Source organism: Belonocnema kinseyi, chromosome 1 (assembly GCF_010883055.1).
Source record: "Belonocnema kinseyi isolate 2016_QV_RU_SX_M_011 chromosome 1, B_treatae_v1, whole genome shotgun sequence".
In the NCBI taxonomy this organism is placed as follows: Eukaryota; Metazoa; Arthropoda; class Insecta; order Hymenoptera; family Cynipidae; genus Belonocnema; species Belonocnema kinseyi.
In genome coordinates, this window is record NC_046657.1 from 157559465 (window position 1) to 157572328 (window position 12864).

Here is a 12864-nt window from a genome sequence, read left to right on the forward strand (position 1 = left end):
TTAAAAGTTATGCAGTTTACGTGTATTCTCGTGCATTTTATAATAACTATTTATTTTAATGAAAAGAATTCTTTTAATATCCATTTTGAATTTCACGCAAACCGCGGTCAATGAACATGAGGCCCTAACGCGAGCGCCAGTGATGGGAGAACGGGGATATCTCTGACATGCGCAGTAGTGATTCCTGTATATTTTGATGTTTTCGCATGGTCTTACATAACCTAAAAATGCACATGAATTACTACTGCGCATGCCAGAGATGGCCGAGTTCTCCCGTTACAGGTTAGCGTTTGAATTTTAAAAGTTTGTTCTTGAATTTTTAATTGTTCCATTGAAATATTTTAAATTGCAATATATAAAGTTTAATATTTTTTTTCAGAATATCCAAGATTTGAAGATTTCTGGTGTCGCCAATTGAAGAATTTTGAAAAATTTTGATTGGAGATTAAAAAATGGAAACTATCAACGCAAGTGACAACAGCTCGGGTTCCCAAAGCTCAGTCGACCACTGCGATTTTGTAGAAGAATGTACCCAGAAGCTGGCAGTCTTACGAGAAGAGGTAAACTGAAAATGCAAACCATTTTTCATGTTTTCTTAAACAAGATTTCAAACTGCAATAATCCTTAAGAGTGAAATTTTTAACGAGATTGATTTTTCTTCATAGCTAAAAGCGCTGCAGGTCAAGCTGAAAAAGTTGGAGGATGGAATGAAGAAACTGCCTAAATCAAAGTCAATGGTTAACAAAAGTGTTAATAGCGGTGGCAAATGTAGCGGTGCCATGAAAGAAGTTAAGAAACCGTATCCAAGTATGTTAATTTTTTCTTTTAAATTCATGTCTGGGCTCTTTTAGTTATAAATTTAAGGTTATTGGAACGGAGTCCAAAACAATTGCGAAATTTGTCGAGCACTTAAACTTGATCATTAAGATTCGATAAATCGGAATTAACGTTTTTAAAACGCCCTTTGAAAAGGTTCTTTGGGCAAGTCTGATTTTTCGAAGAAAAAAACAACTAACGCCATCCCACGATGACATATGATAGCTTGATAGTACTACGAAAAATACACTGTTGGTAACAGCCGCATCTGCAGCTTTTTGTCTTGACGGAAATTTTAAACTTTAATAAAACTTGCAATTTGTGATTTTTTCACTGACAAGTCCGAATGATAAATTCTCTATTTCTTTGGACACAATTCCAATATTTCAAACCATTTAAATTATTTTTACAAAGGCAGAATTATTTATTACATTGTAACAGAAGATTTTCTTTCTCATTTACCGAAATAATTTCTTTAAAGTTTTGATAAAATGATTGTGTTAATACAATAACATTTGTTTACGATGATTTATTCACAGATAAAAAAGTTAGCTTTAAATCTGAGGACGAGCTAATAGCGGACAAGAAAGAGGATATTAAATGCCAAATACAAGATGTCATGGAGCAATTATCTGGCGTGAAAATAGCTACAAAGAGTGGTTAGTTATAACGATTAGGTTTCGAGGTTTTCTGCAAATTATGAGGAATTATAAATACTAATCTACCATTTATTAATTATTCGTTACAGAAGATACAGCTACAGAAGAAAGTACGAGTAAATCAATGGATTTACTAATCTCTACTTTGGGCCAAAGGACAAGTGATGATTTAATTCTTTAACAAATAATTTTGATCTACAGAATAGCGAATTCCATTTTTTTATCTTTATTTTCATTTACTTTAATTTAATATGAAGTATCTCAAATATCAGGAAAAAAGATGACAATAATGTTCTTTAACTCCATCGGGCGATAGAGTTGAGCTTTATTGGCGTTAACGGATTTTAAAACGAATCTGTTAAGAATGTGGTAATTTACAATTAGGAGGGGTTGCTCAGCTTTCAATATCGTAAACGGGGTAAAGCCGCTCATGTAGGATAAAGTTGCTCACCAATAAATTTGCAAAAAATAAATAACGAAATAAAGTTTGACATCTCTAATGATTAAAAAAAATCATTAATCTTTTTTTTTCATCCAAGGGAATTTGATATTTAATTTAAAAATATAAATTTGTGGCTCAGAAACTTTACCCCCACACAAGCGACTATACTTCGCTTTGCAGTACTGCAGACAAATTTGGAATAAAATATATTTTAGATGAAATTAGTAACGCTGCTAATAACTACGAAATGGAGAATTGGAAAAGGAGTTTCCAGATAGAATTGACTGCGGATAATGTAATTGTATTTAATTAAATATACGTTAAGTTAGCCGATTTAGCAAAATAAGCGACTAGTTTATACAAGATTTGATTATCATACATTGTAAACAAACTTTAGCTTCGTTGTCAAAACGCATGGTTTCAATGATTTCATTGAATCGAACTCTGATTTTATAAAGTAATTTTATGTGACGCAGGTATGATTTCTGTGTTTTAATATAGCTTATTTTCAGTTGGGATAGTTGCCGTTCATACAGCAAGGGGAGGAATAACGAATGCGCATGTGCGAAGTATGATTTTGATCATTATTATTACTCGTACATGCGATATTATAAACGCAGCGCCTGATTTACATAGGGGCACGGTGTGGCTAGTGCCCCATGCCCCAGAAAATTAATAAATATTGCAGCAAAATTGGGATTTTTTCTGCCCTTAAGAGGGCCCCTTCGAGGTTTAGCCCCAGGCCCCGAACAATGTTGATCCGGCGCTGTATAAACGCGTTTACCTAACGTCGAATGTATGGCACGATAAACTTGTAAATCATACCTTTTGTATCGTGTGCACCAAAGAGGCCAATATTATACTATTTTAACGAAATAACGACAAGATTTACTGTTAGTTAGTAACGGGCGCCTGAACCAGGACCGAACTGAAAAATTTAATTGCCTTTTACTCCAAAAACAATAAAATTACATTTTTTTTTAGAAAATTGGGGCTAATTACTCTTGTAGATCAAACCTGTCTTTGTAGTGAAAAATTTGCTAACCTCAATAGTTTTCGTATAAAACATTTTTTTGATGCTGTGGCTAATTAGAATTTTAAAAAAAGCGTTTTAAAGCAACAGTATTGAAATTAATCAATTTTAACACTCCGAACAATGATTTGATTCAAAACAGGAATGTGCCCTGATTATCTAAAAAGATGTCATTCTAGTATTGATGAAGTAAAATGTGGTCATTCAATTTTGAGGTTGGGTCCGGCTTCGAACGGCCTTGAGCGTCAGTAAATATAGTTAGGTTTATTCTCATTCATTTTTATACTTTTATATGCAGATGTGACGATGTGAGCAGTATTTTTAAATCTAAAAATAAACAAACATGTAAAAAAGTTTCTTATTTTATTTTATTTTTAGAAGATTTTAAAGAAATTAAAAATATCTTTTAAGTTTTATTTAACTCAATTTTCCGATTGCCTAGTCGCCCAAATACTGAAACGTTGAGATTAGCTATTTAATATAATTTGCACACTCCCAATTTGTGCTTTCCTATATTAAAAAACAATAATTCAGCTTCCAAAAGGTGCTTTCAGCTTTATATAAATCAACCTGCTGTAATCGTATCTTTTTCTATCTTTTAGTCAATCTATCTATTACGAATATCAATCTCTGCCGCTATCTTTCAGAGCCAAATACCCTTATTTTTTTCTTTACATCATACTATTCTATTCTATCTCTTTAAGGTTTACCCTGCTTGCAGCAGGGTCAACCCTTGAGTTTGAGGCTGATAAACGGTAGCGCGAGACGAAGAAGAGAGGGTTAAAAATGAAAGATGTAACTCTAAATTGACAAGAAGATAAAAAAAGGCGTTGCTAGATGTAGTATAGGATAAGATAGAGGGGAGGAGATTAAAAAAGATAGAAGGAAATTTAGATTGACAGAGATAGAAAAAGATTCGCATGAATAGATAAAGGGTAGGATGACACATAGGAGAGGGGATTAAATAAGATAGACGGGAATTTAGATTGATCGAGATTTAAAAATATTTACGTGGATAGATAAAGGTTAAGATAGAGAAGAGGCTATTGAAAAAGATGGACGTGAATTTAGATTAAAGAGTAGATAAAAAAGCATAGATGTTATGTGTAGGATTCGATGAGATAGATAAGAGCACAATGGAAAATATAGACATGAATTTATATCGAAAAATATACGTAAAAAGATCAATTTTGATAGATGTATGGTACGATGAGATAGTGAAGAGGGCATTAAAAAAGCTAAACGCGAATTTAGATTAAAGAAGAGATAGAAAAATATTTTAGGATAGGATAAGCTATAGTAGCGAAGACTTAACAAGATAAAAGGGAATGTAGATTGACGGATAGATAGAAAAATATTGACGTAGATATAGCATAAGATAGAAAAGAAAGAATTGAAAAAGGTAAAACGAAATTGAGATTGACATTCAGAAAGGAAAAGATCGACGTGGACAGATAAAAGGATATTTACCCGGTAAAAAGAGAAGAATTCAGAATCTGATTTTTCAGCAATACATGAATTTTCCTCCATCGAAAGTTCCACTAAGAAGTATAAAAAAAGCAAAATCTATGCTTGTTAATCAAATTAGACAAATTTAATTTAATTAAATGCAAAAGAAAGAATAGAAAGACAGAAAATAATCTCACTTTGAAGACGAAAAACCTAGTCCTCTTAAGCGTTCAATTCTAATCATAAAATAATTATGGTAATAGAAATAATTTGTAGTATTGTCAAAAAATATTTTTATAATTCTGTTCAAAGATAAATTAATTTAGTTTACCTTACACAATATTATTAAATGGATTACAATTTTCAAATTCAGGAAAAAAAGGTCTCAAAAATGTCCAAAATGCGTTCACTTTTTGAATTTTTATCCAAAATAGCTGGTTAACGAACTCGTCCTTTCTTTTAGGCCCGGAAAAAGTGTGCCAAAGATCGATTTGATCCGGTCATTTTTTCGAGAGTTATTGTGTTTACGAATGGACGGCCGGGCGGACGGACAGACAGACGCCATTATAAAAACTTGATTATCGGATTCAGGGGATCCTTAAACGTGTAGATCCGTTTAAAAACTGCTGTGTTGTCAAATTTCGGACAGCTCTAATACTTTCTCAATCATAAATGAGGCGAATGTAAAAATGATTCATTTATTTTAAAAATTTAATGATAAAACGGTTTATATGAACTTTCTAAGTAGATCACTTGTACAATGTAAAATTATAATTGTAGAGCTTTTACAGCGATATAAGCGATATAAAAATTCCTTATTTTGTAACGTTCTTGCGAATTATTTATAATAAACAAATTAAAAAACGAAAAACGATGAAAAAACTAAATCAAAAACATGTTCTAATCAGGAGTCTTTTCCTTCTAAACCTTGTAAGACTGACAAACAATAACTGTCCTGCAAAAAAGAAACCAAAAACTATTAAGAATATTTAAAATTAATTTTTCAAATTTGAACAAAAAAATTGCATACTTTTTCGATGTTAAACTAATCGAAAAATTTAGAAGATCCTTATCTCCAAGATAACTCAATATCAATGGAACAATCAAATCCGCCAACTTTGGTAACCTGAGTTGCATCAACAACTGTTTGAAATTAAATTCACTTATTTGCAGAATAATAAATCGCAGTTCAGCTAATCTGATCTTTTTCATTATAATACTTGAATAAATCGGAAACTCTTCTTTGTACTTTTCAGACTTCAAATTCGAAATTAACGTTCGATTCCCAAGAAATCCTAACAATATGTGTGTATCTTTTGCAAGAAAGTCGTAGTAAGAGACGAACATGCCTTCCACAATTTTCTTATTTTTTATTGCAATCATCTCTTCCCTACATTTATCGAAATGCCCTTCTAGCAAAGGATTCTTGATAAATTGCAAATCCAATTCATTGACTCTTTCTCCTTTATTTTGCTTAAGCGCTATTACTTCTGTCAACAGTTCCGCGACTCTCGAATCAGGGTCTCTATTATCAGTATTGTAATATTCTAAAGCCAACTGAAGAGTCGTTCTACCAGCTTTATCCACTGCCTTAAAATCTGCTTCAAACAATAACAAACGTTTGACAGTTTTTTTAGAACCTTTTCTAGCAGCAATATGGAGTGCAGTTTTTCCCGCATGATTCCTGATGTTAACAATATCATAGCCACTTTTTAAAGTATCAATTGCCTTTTCAAGATATCCGAACAACTTAGCAGCTTTATTAATAACTATATTATCCATTTTTTCCGTAACTTTTTTCGCATCCACGACGATATCTCTTATAGTCCAAAATTTCTTGCACCAGCTTGGATGAAAAGCGTTGCAACCTTGATTACAAGAAAGTCTTGTTTCAATTCCTGTCTTCAGGAGAAGGCAGACATCCTCTGAATGTTCGAGTTCGCAAGCTTCATGCAATGCCGTATTACCCCAAACATCCTAAATCGAGAGGTCAGCAGAATTCTTGAGTAAAAATCGAAGTATCGCAATCCGATTTTGAAGGTCAGCTTCATCAAGAAGAACTGCCTCTGGAGGTAAGTATTGAAATTCCTCACGGTAATTTGAAGGACTGTCAATCACGCGAAGTGGCGTTTTATCTTCAAAATCTTTCGCATCAACATTAGCTTTTCTGGACACTAGCAATTTAACGATCCCCAGATTTTTTACTGCTACTGCCTGATGCAAGGGAGTATATTGTCGTAAACCTCTACAATTTAGAGGAGCTCCACGATCAAGAAGAAAGCGCACAATTCTGGTATTATTCACAGAGATCGCACAATTTAATGGTGTATTGTGCACTAAACTATTTATTTTTAAATGAGCTCCACAGTCTACGAGCTTTTCCACAATTTTCATTTTTTCTGTGTGGATTGCAATGTGAAGCAAGGTGGAGCCGTAAGGATTGCGAGCATTAATATCGAAGAAGGTACCGCTGTTTATAAGTTTAAAAAACATTTCTTCGCTGTCCAAGATTAAAAACTGAAGGACGGTTGAGAAATTGGTTCTCACGATGTTAAATGCGGATGCTTCTTCTATGAGAAATTTGATAGTTTCTTCATGCGACACGAAGAGTTTATCGAATTCATCAGAATGAAAATTTGCATCCGCTCCATTTTGCAAGAGAAGTTGGACTTTTTCGATGTCACCTATTAATAAGGCCCACTGAACAAGAAACGTACCATTTTGTTTGTTTGGTATATTCAAGTCGCCTTGTGTAAGCAACCAATTTCTTAAATCTTCACAGCTTCGTTTGATTACGATTGTTTCTGACTCTGATAGAAATGACATGATTGTGAATCAAGGCCCTTCAGCCTCTGCAACAAAAACTTTGTAGATGAAGTTTATCAGATTATTCTTTTATTTCTAAGGTCCTTGAACAGACCAGGGTTTTTGACAAAATATTTTTCCACAAATAAGACTACAAAATACACTTTATGTCCCTCTGGATTCCTCTAAATAATGTGTAGTGACTATTTTTAGCAGATTGACGTCATAGTCTTGTAAAAATTTCGGATAGAACGTTTTTTTCGAAGCTGTCCAATCGTTTCCTTTTCTTTTCAAACCTTTAGAGATTTTCATTAAATAAATTCCGAAACTTAAATTTTTCGGTCGAAATTAGCCAACATTTCTGATACAAAGTGAAAGCTTCGGATGCAGATCTCGGAACGAATCCGACAGAAAATCGTACACAAAACTATCTGCAATCTCCTTTCCTCAATTTTTACCAGTGCAGTGTGTAAAGTAGTTACTTTACACGTCGACATCCCTTATCGCGCATGCGCAATTTGAATAAGCAATTGAATACATGGGTTCTAAATCGTAAAATCGTGCCTAAAGTTTGGGTACCTTTTCACGAAGGCCTGTTTTGAATTAATTGCAAAATTGATATTTTTAATAGGCTTCATTTCTAGGTACTTTGTTGGTTTATGGAAAATTTTATTGGCTGATAACCTAGATACAAACTCGACGTGTACAATTAATTTAATGATTAATTCAAAACAGGTCTCCGTGAAAAGGTACCCTTATAAGAGAAACGAGAGAAATAACATTGGAAGGGAGGGGGGGGGGGCAAAATAAAAAATTTGAGTACACTTACTAAAAAATGCAGCTTATTTAAAGAAAATTAAGACACCAGGTTTTAAGAAACTGCTGTCGGCAAAATGAAATAAAACGAGAAGATATACAGATCAGAAAACATTTTTACATTCTCATCAGAGAAGGCATTATATTTTTTGTAAAATTGGACCACCCTTTTCCTGTTTTTGTCAAATATTTAATTTTATATTAAAATGCATGTAAAAATGGAAACTTTGACAAGTGTTTGTCGAAAAACTGTCAATTTTTCATCATGTTTTCTTTCGAATTTTTACACTGCAGGTTCGAAAATTAAAAAAAAATTTTTTTTTAGAATTTCTTACAAAAAGCCATTTACTATAAATTAGTTGCGTGGTCCTTTTCTTCGACCCACTTTACGCTAGGATGTGTATTTTTCGTTTAACCTCTTCTGAACAGCACAACGAACGCAAAAATAAGAAATAACATTTTTATGGATTTATTATTGTTTGTTATAATAACACAAACATTTTCAAACGTTTTTAATACAAACATACAAATATAGATATTTTACGAAAATTAAAAGTTTTCTGAACGATAGTAGAACCATAGTACAAATAAACATTTTCAAGTTACAAGGAACAATACTGTATATAATAGGAATTATTAAGGATGGTGGTCTACCATTTGGCTACATGGTGCCGAAAAATGGAACTAGAAAGGGTAGGTACAATTTTAAACATGTATTTTAATTGTTGCGTAAAGTGCTTTAACGATTGTTTTGTGAAGTATAAAACAATGATTGAATACTAAAAATAAATATTCATCAAAAATAAATAGTTTTAAATAAAATTTTCATCTTATACAGTGAAAAAACGCATTTACGTGAAATAGACTTTTAAAAAAATACAATTATTTCATTATTTCATGTGACTTTCAATAAATAAACTTTAATTAATGTATGTAGCGACCAATTTTATCCATATTATGTCAAGAATACGAATAACACACGACTCGAATTTGAATACGAATTCTAACCTTACTTTTAGATCAGATTTTTAAATAGTAAATATATTCATGTATAAATTAATGAAAATTTACTTTGAGTTCATGTTTGATTTAAAATAAGTCCACTTAAGTTTATTATCTTTTTAAAATCACAATAAAGAGAATAATTGTTTTTTTTTTTCGAAAAATATTTCTGTCAAATGTGTGGTTTTTCACTGTATAATATGTAAATTCCATCTAAAACACTTTGTTTTTGATAAAGACTTATTTTTATTAACCAATAAATACTTTAAACTCCATAAGAAAATGGTTAAAACACTTGTATGCACAAATTAAAACACATCTTTAAAATCGTGCCTATTCTTTCTAGTTCGAATTTTTGTCACCTGGTGGCTTATCGCAGTTTAACCATTCCCAATACATTATATAAATGAAATTATGATAGATACTCAGTAAGAACACTTACTGGATCAGCAACCAATTATCTACTGACGTAGTTGCACGAATACATATGTGCACAAAAATAAATTACTTTGCAAATGCTTAAGATTGACTTTTTTATATTAGCTCTGGGTCTAATATAAAAAAAGTCAATCTTAACCATTTGCAAAATAATTTATTTTAATATTTTTCGCCTGCTCAAACACTACCAAAATTGTATAATGCGACATCTTTCAAATCAATAAATATTTTTTATAGCATATTTTGCTTTCTTGACATTTCAATTAAAAAGCAAAAATTAGTTTTCAATTAAAAAATGTGATTAATCCTCGTAGAATTTAAGTTGGAGAAGTTAATGTTGCCGGCGTTTTCATAAAAAAATGTGTAGCACGTCACAATTGTAAATTCAATATCTGTCCTCATATGAGGAAATCGGTCAGAAGAGGTTAAATCGTAAAAAATAACACGAGATACGTGATGAGATTGTCATCGTTCAAGTCAAAGGAGCTTTAACAAAAGAGAATTCACAATCACTAAATTAGTCATAGATTTGTTGATCTTTAATTTTTAAAGGCATGCACGCAAATGTGGGAGAAATACAAAGGCCGAGCGCGTAGCGAGAGGTAAATACATTATCGAGCACGAAGAGCGAGATAAACATATTATCGAGCGCGAAGCGCGAGAACTACAGGTCTCGGCGCGTTTAAACTTGCAGGCAGATTTTTTAAATTAATTTTGCAGCAAGGTCAACGTACGGAACTCCTAATGACATAATAAACACAATTTCGAGATTACAAGTCCGACAGCATTTTTTTTAAGCAAAAAATTGTTTAAAATGAGTAATGTTCAACGTTAAAATGTGATAACCTTTATGCATTTTAAAAAGTGCTACAAAAAAAGAACTGCTGATGTTTTATATCTTGCATCGCTTATGAACAAAATTCTGAAATTCAACTTTTAAAACAAAAACTCTTATATTTCTGTTACTGCTTAATTTTAATGAAAAATTCAAATTTGACATTGAAATTTTTTCACCGCTTCCTGTGTAGAAATTTCCCCGGTTGGCCATAATACAAGGTTCATTTTTATAAAAATCAACTAACCTTTTTACATATGAGACAGCTTTCGTGTTCTACTTTTTGGCTCTTGTAGACACACAGGTTAAGAATTTATTGCAATTTATTCTTATTTCTACCCTAGTTTTTTTAAAAGGATTTATTGAGTGTTTTATTATAATCCACCGACATGGCCGGTAACGTTATCACTTTTCTCCAAGGCCCATAACAAAACTAAGGTGCGTTTATAACTCTGTCTACTTCATAGAGATATTACAGATAGTGTAGGCATGCCAAAGGCGCGCATGCAAGTGGATGTGTCAGGCCTTTAGAAAGAGAGAGAAGGAATGATTTATGTATTGCTGTCTTTGTCTACTGGCGCATGCGCGTTGATTATATTTCGTGTCAACGTGAATCAAAATACAATCGGATCTTTCCTACAATACTTTTGCCAAACAAAACTTGCTTCTTATTATTACTTATACAAACTTACTTATGAAAACTGCGACTTTTATTTCCGGTTATAGGTTCTTTTTTGCAGAGAACACAGTATGTAGGCATATTCAACAAGAAATGTTCAATAATCTTTAAGTTACCACATTATTAACATTAATTTACAAACGTACAGGTTAGGCTTGGTTTGGCACGCATTTCGCCGTTGTCTGTTGAATCAGCGCTGCGTTGAATCAGAGTCACGCATGCGCAGTACTCAACGAAAGAGAGGGATAGAAGTACATAAATCATTCTCTTTCTCTTTTTATTCGCAGCACGCCGCCACCTGTAGGCACGCCTGCTCTATCTGTAATATCTCTATGGTCTACTTCCCCGGATCAGGCAGACATTGACCAATTTTCCGCTGAATATTCACCGCGGAAAATATGTGAAAGTGACGCGAGATTTGTAAATATTGTTAAATTTTAAAATAAAATCAACCAGTTATTTATATTTTAAATTGAAAATTATTGTAACAAGTTTAATTTTTATAATATAATGTAAAAAAATATCAAATTGCTAACCCTGAAATGAGTATTTCAGATTTCAGACAATGTCTCAAGTGTTCCAGCACAAGTTGGAGTAAAATAATCTCTAAGTGTGCAGAATTCCTGAACGTAAAAAAAATCAAACGACCAAATTTGACGAACCACCATGAAATATGCCTATTAAAATCTGTAAAAAAAAATTTGCCGGAAAAAGAAAAGAAATTCTTTTTTTTGTGGACAAAAACAAAAAAAGAGGAAAGAAAAATGAGAAGGCAACCAAACCAATTCCCCTGCTTCCTTTTCTTTTCTATTGATGTCGTCCTTTCTGCTTTTATCATTATAAAACCCAAAATAAAAAAACATTTGTAAAAAATAATCACAAACGTTTTAGCACTCATACTGCACCTTCATCAAAAAATTTTTTTCTTTTCTTTATTAGGATTTTTTTCAGATTTCAGTAGGAACAGTTTATGGTGCTTGTCCTTTCCTCGTTAGATTCTGGGTTTTATTTTTAGTTATTCTGCACATTAACCTGATTATTGGACGCTAAATATGATTTTTAATTTGACATCAATCTCATTTAAATTTCTTAAATCTTAACAACAACTAAAATCCTATAATTGATAATTGGTTATACAAAAATGAATCAGCCTAAAAAAGAAGTATTGTCAAGAAGCATTTTAGAGGTTATGTTGCTGCGACGGGTATAGTATTTTCTAAATGGTTACAAGAATATTAATTTATTTTAAAATACTGATTTTCAGAATATCTACTTAGAATTTCTCCTTCTCTTGCTGAATAAAACTCTCCGCAGCACACAAAGCCTGACAACTCGAGTTGCTAATCAGTTGATAGTGTCTGAAATAATAATTTCAGGTTAGCCATTTGATCTAATTTCACGTTATATTATAAAAGTAAAAACTTACTCTGACCATTTTAACTGAAACTATAAAAAATGGTTTTTTATTTTATTTAAAAATTTAACAATATTTACAAATCCCTCGCCATTTTCACATTTTTTGCGCCAGAATTCTTTGAAAAAGTTGCTGAATGAATAGAGTTCTAAACCGGTTAGATTACTTTGAGAACGATAACGAGAATGAGAATATTACCGAGATTATCACCGAGAAATAAATTCTCTTAGAATTTATGGGAATTCTAGAATTTATTTTAATTAATAGAAAATTGCATTTTTTGTTAACTTAGAACGATTTTTTTGAAGTAGAAAACATATTTCAAGTATATAATAAGCATCGGGTTCAATATTTAAAATGAAAAATACTTTTCTAAGCAAGTATTGCTAATTATTGTGCTAGATGAATTGGAATGCATACTATAGGTTATGTCGGATTTGAACCTGCTAAGCGTGTAACAGTTTTTAGTTGTTATA

At 32.0% G+C, this 12864-nt stretch overlaps 3 protein-coding genes across 3 annotated transcripts in view; 1 reads left to right on the plus strand and 2 right to left on the minus strand.

Moving 5' to 3' along the window:
* Nucleotides 1–3254, plus strand: part of LOC117168806 — a 12138-nt gene extending 8884 nt beyond the window's left edge. The window contains exons 2-5 of the mRNA XM_033354638.1: nt 380–560; nt 666–807; nt 1356–1475; nt 1565–3254. Of these exons, the coding sequence (XP_033210529.1) occupies nt 453–560; nt 666–807; nt 1356–1475; nt 1565–1656 (462 nt within the window). The 5' untranslated portion in view covers nt 380–452 and the 3' untranslated portion in view covers nt 1657–3254. The remainder of the gene's footprint in view (nt 1–379; nt 561–665; nt 808–1355; nt 1476–1564) is intronic.
* Nucleotides 1–10694, minus strand: part of LOC117168800 (speckle-type POZ protein B-like) — a 33433-nt gene extending 22739 nt beyond the window's left edge. Inside the window, exon 1 of the mRNA XM_033354625.1 lies at nt 10543–10694. The gene's annotated coding sequence lies outside the window, so the exon portion shown is untranslated. The remainder of the gene's footprint in view (nt 1–10542) is intronic.
* LOC117180697 (putative ankyrin repeat protein RF_0381) lies at nt 6377–7225 on the minus strand. Its single transcript, XM_033373188.1, has one exon. The coding sequence runs from the start codon at nt 7223–7225 to the stop codon at nt 6377–6379; it is 849 nt and encodes a 282-aa protein (XP_033229079.1).
* Nucleotides 10695–12864: the final 2170 nt, after the last annotated feature.